This window comes from Mytilus trossulus, chromosome 11, assembly GCF_036588685.1.
Source record: "Mytilus trossulus isolate FHL-02 chromosome 11, PNRI_Mtr1.1.1.hap1, whole genome shotgun sequence".
In the NCBI taxonomy this organism is placed as follows: domain Eukaryota; kingdom Metazoa; phylum Mollusca; class Bivalvia; order Mytilida; family Mytilidae; genus Mytilus; species Mytilus trossulus.
Window position 1 is genome coordinate 27,272,850 of NC_086383.1, and position 10,630 is coordinate 27,283,479.

Sequence of the window (10,630 nt, forward strand, 5' to 3'; positions counted from 1 at the left end):
ATCTTACTTTTGCAGAAACAATGAAATTAAGGGAATTTCCGATTTGAATTTTCCTTGGAGTATTTCACTTTTTAAATCACAATTTAATCAAACGTATGCAGTTATATCAGCATTGACCTTTCTTATTTTCATGGAGATTATTTTGACTTGCGCCTTCAATTATGGTTTATTTACTTTAAATGTTTTGCATAGTTAACATGTCTTAATATTGCTTTTTTTATTCAACATTTGCATTTTACTATCAAATTTTTAAAAAAAGCAAGACATGCTTCAGTGTCAACACTTCATTCAAATTAAGACTAATGTAGGCATGAATAAAGATATTCTATAGATATAGGAAGATGTGGTGTGAGTGCCAATGAGACAACTCTCCATCAAAATAACAATTTAAAAAGTAAACCATTATAGGTTAAAGTACAGCCTTCAACACAGAGCCTTGGCTCACACCGAACAACAAGCTATAAAGGGCCTGAAAATTACAAGTGTAAAACCATTCAAACGGGAAAACCAACAGTCTAATCTATATAAACAAAATATTTTATTCATTCTGTATATTTTAATATAGATGTACCTGACACTTCTATGCACAATAAGTTCTACTTGTGGTTCTTGTTTAGATTCTAAGATAATGTCATGGACTTCCTCAAAAGTAGCTCTCTGTAGACATCTACCATTCCATTCAACCACTTCATCACCTAAAAAAATAAGAATATTTGTTTAAATTTGAATAAAAATTTGAATTAAAATGAGGCCAAGCATCTTTTCATATATTCTTTTGAAAATTCAATATTAATACTTAAAGGTTATTTTCCAGGAAGATGTATAATATCAATTTTTACTTCCCATATTTGTTGCTTGGATCTAAATATTTCTCTTCTTTTTATACTGTGCCAAGCTCTTCTGGTGCATTATCACACAATCAGACTGTGTACAGTTAGAATCAAAGTCTTGTGAGGCGGGCAAAAGCAGGTTAAAAACAAGTTGGTCCTTAGAAACTGTACATGCAATGATTCATATAAAAAAATAATGATTAAGATCATTTTTCTTTCTGGTTCATTGTGAAAACCCATATTATTGTCATTTGGTCTGTTGACAATCAATGATGCATTGATATTACCAAACATTGATATTTCCGTACTCCAATGATTTGCCGATAATATGTGTTTAACATAGTGTATATAGATGTGGTGGTGGATCAACTTTAAATATTTTACTACTCTAAATGAGGTTATCCCAAAGTGGATGGTGAAGATTTCCTGAGAAGTTAAGGTAATCGAAAGAACACATACCTGGTCGTAAATGCCCTACAGTATCTGCTATGCTGCCTTTCTTGACCTTTGTAATGAAAGCACCAAACTGACCAGCATCTGTCCGTCTGCCACCAACAATCTTTAAACCTGTAAGTAAACCTATAATGGCATTCAAGGTGTAAAACCTCTGAAGAACTAGATAAAACACTAATTTTATATTCAAAGGAACGTTTGCAATTTTCAACTTATATTGAACAAATTTGTCAAAAAAAAGTACATGTATATTAATATATCATGTAATATATAACCTCACAAACCATATATATTTGAATGTGTAACAAAATGTTCTGCAATGTTTCATCTGAGAACCTAATGCATTATGGGTAATATTTTTACAGCATGCAACCTAATTTTGATATCTGGATGACAGCTTTTTAAATAATGGATCTTTAACAAACAATGTGTTGCTCTAACAGTTATTTGTATGCCTGTTGTTTTGTGTTTTAATTTTTTGAATAAAGTAAATTTCTTTTTGCACCAATATAAAATTGTATGTCATGTTTATTTAACCTCTTAAGGGTTGGAAGCTAATAAAATTACATATCTTTTATAAATTTTAAGGTCATGGATGAATTTTAAAGCAATGATCAAATATTCTTTTTTTCTTTATTAGATAGTGCTATTTGCAGTTGTTGTCCAACATTTGATGTGTTTGAGCTTTTGATGTTTCCATTACATTAGAAACCTTTCGCTTTGAATTTTCCTCAAAGTTCAGTACTTTTGTGATTTTACTTTTTTTGTAGAGGAACTTTTCCCTCGCGTATAAATAAAACTCATAATAACCTGCCTGCATTATCTAACATACCCAGTATGGCCCCAGAATCATCTTGACTGCCACCCTCCAAGACTGTCTTCTTCAATATCATGTGACCTATCCATCTACGATTATCTGCCGACTTTTGCCATGTCACAGGGTGCTACAAACATCAGATCGCATATTGAAGTTAGCAAACAACAATTTTTATTCGAGAATTTAACAAAAAAACAAAGTGATTGTTAGGCTAATATCAATCTATGATGCTTTAAAATTTGAACATGCAATACTGTAAATGCAACCTTAATTTTCGTGTATACATGTACTTTATTTATGGTCAAAATAAAACTATAGGACATCACATTCTCTTGTATAAATCTGAATTTTCCATTATGACCTCATGTAAGAAGTGGACCATGCCTGATGACATCACATAAAAGATCACATCTATTTACAAATCAGTGAAAATGAAATTTAAGTTTGACTGCATATTATCTTAAATGAAATAGAGACTTCTAACACCAAATCATGTGTGCTATGATACTTCTACACTCTTGACAGATAAACTTATTTTTTTTTTTTTTTGGTATTTTAACGCCACTTTTAAGCACTGCATTAAGGTTATTTCATGGCATCCAGTTTTTATTGGCGGAGGAAGCTGGAGTGCTGGAGAAAACCATGACCTTCGATAAGAAAACTGATAATCCTAGTCAATTAAGAATGGCATCGAGTGCACCAGCACGAGCGAGGTTCAAACTAACAACCTCAGTGTTGACTGGTTCGTGATTTCAGTTAAGTAACTACTAACAGCACTCGGCCACAGAGGCCCCCAGATAAATTTAAAATCTAAAGCGGAGGCATATTACATCACAGTGGTAGAATCAAAATGCTTGTAAGAACTGAACAGTAAAGATTGTTTCAATTTATCAGTGGGAAGTAAAATTAAATATTACATTGGTTGTAGTTAATTTAACAGCAATTCTAGTCAAAGGAAGATAATTCCAATTTTTAAATAGATGACTCTAGCAGTGACATCATTTATCATTTTAGAGCAGATATAAGATTCCTGCACCTTGCAAAAGTTATGTTATTTTCTTTACAAGAGTAACATCATTTTGTGCCTTAAATATCTGAACATATAACATCGATAAAGTTCATGGATAGGATGGATAGGATGAATAGAATGTAATGATCAATGCACTATATTTTGTGTATCAAAAAGGTAGTAATAAGTCTTGGAAGATTTATCATTCAGATATATATCAAGTCAGTCAAATAAGGTTTTGATTGCATTTCATGCAATCTTTACCTAATAATGTCAATATAATACATATTATACCTATGCATAAAAAAAAATCTACACTTAAGTTTCGATCATATAAAATATTATCTTACCTCCTATACATTTCTAGGAAATTCAATATGATTGGTCAAAAGCGACCTCGTATATATTCAATATTAGGCTAGTAGGGAGGCGGGGCTTATTTCAATACACGGTAAATTGCGGATTACCGACTTGGGCACTATTAAAGTTCTGTTTAATATTGTTGATATCTAGGATTGTTGATAATAAATATTTGTTGTTTAGTGCAGACTAATTGAAGAAGGTTCTTAAAATTGAACACTTGAACACAGAAATAAGAAGATGTGTATCATAACACACTATGTAACTAATAATATTTTCTCTTTTCGATAAAATGATGACTTAGATATATATACATTGAAAAGTACTTTTTGAAATATTTACTCTTTTTCAACTACATATATATTTTCATACACATAATTTCTAGTTGATTTCTTTTTTAATTTTCATATAAATCGCTAAATAAGTTTTAAATAATATTGTGTTCCAAATCAAAATTTCAATGGCAATTTAGAGGAGTATAATGAAACCATGCATCTTAAAATTTCAATATTACTCTCTTTTTATAAGCTGAGCTGAGTCCAATTGAAATCAATCTTATACAAGCACACATTTACATGTACATGTCTAAGACTTTCATTAAATTTAGAATATTCATGCAAATACAAAATTAAAAATGAATTTGGGTCGGTATTGTAGTCAATTTATAAACAGTAATACAGATATTGCATACAGTTTTGTTTTTCAACTCAAAAATGATGCATTTATATTCATTGGCACATGGTCACCATCTATGCAACGCACCTCAATCATATTATGATAATCTTTTTTCTCAAAGTAAGTTAAGTAATACATTCAAATATATTTCACATTTAAAACACTAAAAAGTTAATTATTAAATACAAATTTTACAACATCTACAAATACAACAATCATTACAATAGAAAATTAAAGTTAAACATGACAAGAGAAATCTATCTATTTGAATAATTATCATTTACATTTACATAAACCACACATGTTATTATGTTTATGTGTTATAAACAAATAACAGTTTTCTGAATTTAAGCTACTGATTCTGCTGTTTTGACATTTCAGACTGGTTCAACAGGGACAATAAATCTTCCAGAAGGGGCAATAACTCTTCCAGAAGCAAACTGCTTATTGAAGAACCATGAAAGAATTAATTGCCTTATTAATTGTAAAAGAAAATCATAAAAAAATGACAGTTATAAGGGCTAGGATTTTTCAGGTGATATATAGCCTACTTCCCTGAAAGTAAATCTCTATTGGGAAAGTTTTAAAAAGTTAATCAAATATAACATATAAAGCATCAGAAAACTGTACAAAGTCATAAAGGTTTCATTAAAATAATAATAAATTTACAACATTTACCAATCATCTCAGGTACAAAGCTGATTTCTTGTAGGGGCGACATTCAAGACAATGCATTTGTAATTTTCAAGTGTAAAGGGAGACAGCACATAATAAGGTAGAATCAAAGGGAAGTAATTCACGTTGTGTTTGAACTGCCATTTTTTTCATGTACAACATGTACAAAATAATGTGAACTATGTGCTTGCACTGCATTCTCTCACTTACAAAATAGTTTACTGCGTGATTGAATTGCATTCTATTACATAAAAAGGTGATAAGCTAAAACATGATAAAGACATTAAAAAGATTTAAATTTGTATACAAGGAAATTTTGTGACTTGTTATTGTAATAACTTTAAACTTTTTCTTCAATATTTGCTACAAACTTGAATTTAAATATATTTTTTTTATATATATACTATATATTATATGTACATCCAAATATGTGTTGATATTCTTTTTTTCATTTTCATAAAAAAAAATAATCTTTTAACAACTAACAATTTGGTGTCTGCACACATCTGAGTCACCATACAAACAAAAGGGGCAAGGTCAAAGTGAAAATTCTAATAAAAATTAAAATGATTAGAATTTTTTTTTTCCATATTGTTTTGAAATTTCCTGGTATACTTTTTTGTAAAGACAAAGATACGATATCTATGTACCTTTGAACTGTCTTCATTAAGAGTTTGTGAACTACTTGAGTGTCCCGTGTCTATACCCGAATCCTTTAAAGGCTCGCTGGAGAAATCAGCTTTGTAAAGACTTGATGAATACATTGAAGATATGTACACATGCTTTGGCTTAAATCCTGGAAACGAAAACTTAAAATAATCAAAATAAAGAAAAAGAAAAATAACAGGTGTGACATCATCAACTTTAATTGTAGATTCTTATATACTGCGAAAAAATTACTATTTTCCATACTTTTGTCTATTTTTTTTCTTTCTTTTAATAGTAAATTTGGAACCAAGCTATAACATGTATAATGACATGTGTTGCCAAGTTGTGATCAAATGTAGCAGTCATAAGTAATATTCAAAATGGAAAGGAAAACTGGATGCATATAAGTTTCGTTAAAAAATAATTTCTTAAATTAACAAATTTAAACATATTGGATAAGAATCTTCAATTTGAGTCTGATGCAAAATAAAACAATTAAAGATTGCCATATCATATATCACCATCATTATGCATTGTGTACTGATGATTGGACCAAAAAAGGCTTAAAAATTAAGCTCATAATAGATTTTGTAAAGAAAAGCAAAATAACCATATGATGATAAGGGGAAAGTATTATAAATAAAGAGTACCGGTAATTCTGCTTTTATAAGAGTAAATTCTTATAAAGCAAACAACAATTTTTCAAAAAATCTTTTGAAGAAAGTCTTTAAAGGTCACGGCACCCAATAAAAATCTCATTAAGACTCAATTGAAAAATATGGAACCAGAATGGTAATCATCAATATAATTTGAATCTTCTTGAATCTAGTCAAACATCACAAAATTGACAGTTTTCTGATAATGGTTGGAGTACAAATAGTAAAAACAAAAAATAAAAAAACATGAATCCTCTTTTTATGATAATAACTACGTAATCTCAGTACATAATGCATAATATTTGATGATTATTATATTATTATACACGTTATATGTACAATACATTAAAAAAAAAATCTATGCAAATAAAAAATTGTCTATAACAATGAAGCAAAACCCAAGACACTTTTAATATATATATATACTGACATTCACCCAGCATGACCTGATTTTTAACCTTTTACTCAAGATATATATCTGTCACACTGTTTGGATTGTGACAAATAAAAGACATGGTGATGAAATTATTAAGTGTGGAATCAAAACTGATTTTTTTTTCATATTCCACCAGTTTTTACATATATATATTCACAGTTGAAATTGAATGATGAGTCAAACTGTTATATGTTTTCTTTGATTTGTAATCATTTTAATTTAAAGTTTTGGGATCTGTGGCAAAACACAAACTGTCAAAAGCGCAATTAAATAAAGCCATTATTCTAATTTTGGAAGTCAAATGACGTGCCATTCATTTTCCATGGTCATTTGACCATTTGACTGTTACCATGTTTATTTTTTCACAAAATTATAATGAACCAAAATAATGACAGTTTTGTCCCCCAAATTTTTAGTAGCATTTTTTGTTGATAAAAAATTGGAGAAAACATTTTGCATGTCAAAATTTTCCTTAAGAACATTATATTTCACAACTGAACTGTGTCTATATATATAGCTATTTGCAAATTAAATTTAAGAAACAAATTGTCCTGCTTATTTGGAAAACCAAACAGCTTGGTAAATAAATCTCATGTAAAAGGTTAAAATTCAAGGGTCTTTTGTTACCATATAGTAACACATGCTGTCTGACTCACCGACAGAAACTTTTTGATTTTAGCAGCAAGAATTTCGTCTTTTCTCCATCGTTCATCGCCCATATCATACTCTCCTAATATATATTATTCATTTTGTCATATCACATACATGTATAAGTCAAAGAAGTATAGAACTGTCCATCTTATGATGGATACGACTGATTCTAAAGCCTAACAACATGAACATGATGAACTAAGGCTTAATTAGAAAACATTTTTGTTTCAGCTTTTTTAAATACAAATTAGGAAAATAATATGGGATGTTGGGGCTTGTCTTAATTTTCAAATTTTCAAATGCAATACCGCATATTGTTGGGGTTTTTTTTGTTACTGATCGAGTGCCTAATTGTCACTGCCTTCATTTAATTAGGTCAAATATCAAACAGCTCACAATAAAATTAGTATTCACTGAAACCGTGATCATGATAATATGAGTTTTACGTGGCAAAAAAGTGACCCTATTCTTCTTATTTTATCCTTTGATACAAAGTCAATCTCTATAATCTTAGAAGCAATACAATTTGCTGATCCAAACTCTAAACTTATATATTTTTCCCAAAGCATTATCATGAATATTGATAAAAATGGTTACTTAACTTTCCGTAATTGACCTTAAAAGACATTGAAAGATTTCTAAATAGCTAGTGAATGGTCCAATTCTTGTTTGCAGTTAGAGAATTTCAACAAGGGGAGGTTAAAAAACATAAGTATTAATAAATGCAGTTAAAGAGTTCCATTAAGGGAGATAACTTAACTTTAGTAATAATATCAATACCTTTTTCACTTATTATACTTTCACTTTCTTGTTCCTCTTCACTAGAACAAAGGGGAGTTTACAAAACCTCAGTTATATCAATAAATGCACTTAGAGAGTTCCATTAAGGGGAGATAACTTAACTTAAGTAATAATATCAATACCTTTCTCACTTATTATACTTTCACTTTCTTGTTCTTCACCACTAGAACATTCTGGAGTTGATCGGATCTCATCATCAGAGCTACTAAGGGAATGTTGACGAGTCTTTTTACCTCGTTTATTTTTATGAGGTTTCGGTGGAGGTGGTCGTGAAGTGTCTGAGGGATCCGAACTTAATGAATCATTCCTTAACATAGTTTCCAGTTTGCGACTACGTTTGTTTTGAGAGTTTCTGCCAGTAGCAGCAGTACTTGGATCTAAGTGTTGTTTGTCGTAACTGTAACGTACATTTTCATTATTGTTTTCCATTAATGAAGGGGAGTCACTAGTTCTTTCAATACGTATATTATGGTGTTTGGAAGAAAGACTTTGAGAAGAAGAAGACACACGTTGATCATAAATATCGTCTTTTCTCCGATCACTCGGAGTTGGGGATCGTCTATCTTTTCCAGCACTTGGCAGCCGATCCCGTGGATGTCGACCACTAGGGTGTCTTTCACTTTTTCCTGTTTGGACATTGTCCCTATGATGTGAAGGCATGTGTTGTTTATTTTGAGATTCTCCCCATTTGTTTTGTGCATAGTCTTGGTTTGACTCTTGGTAAGAATTTGTGGTATGTTTATAATGGTCATCTCTGCTTGGACGGCCCTCTCTAGAAGATCTACCAGACATACTTTCCTCATTGTTGCCTCTGAAAAGATAAAGTGTAAATATAATTATTACAAAATTTTGATTTTGTTAAAAAGATATTTTTTTAGTATTAGCCATCATCTAATGTCGTCTGCAACTGCTCCTTAACATAAAGTAAGACAATGGTTCTTAATTTGATATTCTTTTATATGTTTTCAGCAAGAAAATATTTTTTTACTATACAGTCCGCCAAAAGTTAAGCACCACCTGTTTTTATTGCACAGGTTTTTTTTCAAATTTAAAAAATCAATTTTTCCACGAAAAAAATAAAACAATCATATAGCAATATTGCTAATGTATACCATAAACAAACCAGAAATATAATTTTAGTCACTTATGAAGGTTCTATGCATGTAGGTTTTCCGTTCATAGAAATAGTGCAAATTACTGAATTCAGAAACAGAATTTAAGTTTCACTTTGATTTTATTTTTTTACAAAAAATGATCACCCAATATTATTAAAACTTTCTACACATAAGCTTTGGTATGTTTGGCAATTTTAATGACAACGTTTGAGTCAATAGCATGCATAACAACCTCACTTCCGGTAGAGTTTCAAAACACGACGTTTCATTCTCGGTATAAGCCTTCAAGCTTTAGTTTAGGAAATCTGTTGCATTAAATAACAAATACCACTTTTAAATCGACAAAATATTGTGAAGGTGGATCTCTGTGATTGAGATTTCCACTAATGGCATCTCAGACATGTTTGATAGGGTTTATGTATGGGGACATGGACGGCTAAAAATAGTGAAAATGGCTTGTTGCTCTTTGGACTCGGTTGAAAATCCTTGCTCTGTGTGTTCTAGCGTTGTTGTCCATGTACACGAGTCTTGGCAATGTAGACGCAAGTTGGGGATTATCAAAATGAGGGACTACAATGTTTAAAGGCTTCAAATCTCTGTTTGTCTGTCCGTTTATGCTAACCTGCAGAACATGCATACCCAGCTTATAACGGTATAAGAAGCAACCCCGTACTGGAACACCTCCAGCACTGAATGCAGTCCTTGTGCAAACATTGTTTTTGGTCATAGGCCGTTTTGTTTCCCCGCGAAATTCGTATTTTGGCGTCTACTGGCAGTAAAAGAAACTGACTACCATCTGAACAATGAGTGTTTTGTCAGCTTCTTATGTTCAAGCATAGATAGTCATTATCCCATTAAAACCTGACGGTGGAGTGCCTTCCGGTCTCTATACACCAAGACTTGCTCTTCAGTTGCCTCTGAGAAGTCAACTGACCAATGCAAGAACACTTACACGACCACCTGGAGAAACTGTGTATTTGTAAACGCCCAGATGACATTTGATAAGAGGTTGCTTGATTGCTGTATCAGAGTTCAATCTTTTTGGTCGTAATTGATTTTCTTAGTGTATGTTGAAGGTAATTCATAACACCAAACATTAATATTTTTTCGCAATAGTTAAAAAAATATTGCCAGTTATATTTTGGTGGTGCTTAACTTTTGGCGGACTGTATATACTAACAAAATACCGTAATCCAAAACAAGAATGTGTCCAAAGTACACAGATTCCCCATTTGCACTATCATTTTCTATAATCAGTGGACCAAGAAATTGGGGTCAAAAAAATAATTAAAAAAGTGGCATTTAAATTAGAAAGATCATATCATAGGGAACATGTGTACTTAGTTTCATGTTGATTTCACTTCAACTTCTTCAACTTCATCAAAAACTACCTTGACCAAAAGCTGAAGCTGGACAGACAGAAGGACAAATGAACAGACAAATGGACATGTGACAGTCCAGAAAACATTACGTCCCTCTACTATTATTGTAGGTGGGGCATAAA

At 31.1% G+C, this 10,630-nt stretch overlaps 1 protein-coding gene across 6 annotated transcripts in view; it reads right to left on the bottom strand.

Annotated features, from left to right (window-relative positions):
• Positions 1-10,630, bottom strand: part of LOC134690941 (regulating synaptic membrane exocytosis protein 1-like) — a 55,156-nt gene that overhangs the window by 25,634 nt on the left and 18,892 nt on the right. For 5 of the 6 annotated variants that reach the window (XM_063551112.1, XM_063551116.1, XM_063551114.1 and 2 more), the window contains 5 exons: positions 8,134-8,822; positions 5,470-5,615; positions 2,116-2,227; positions 1,290-1,397; positions 572-695 (listed from right to left, as the gene is read on the bottom strand). In XM_063551112.1, the coding sequence (XP_063407182.1) occupies positions 572-695; positions 1,290-1,397; positions 2,116-2,227; positions 5,470-5,615; positions 8,134-8,822 (1,179 nt within the window). Of the gene's footprint in view, positions 1-571; positions 696-1,289; positions 1,398-2,115; positions 2,228-5,469; positions 5,616-7,215; positions 7,290-8,133; positions 8,823-10,630 lie in introns of all 6 variants that reach the window. The other variant, XM_063551115.1, reaches the window with a different exon arrangement.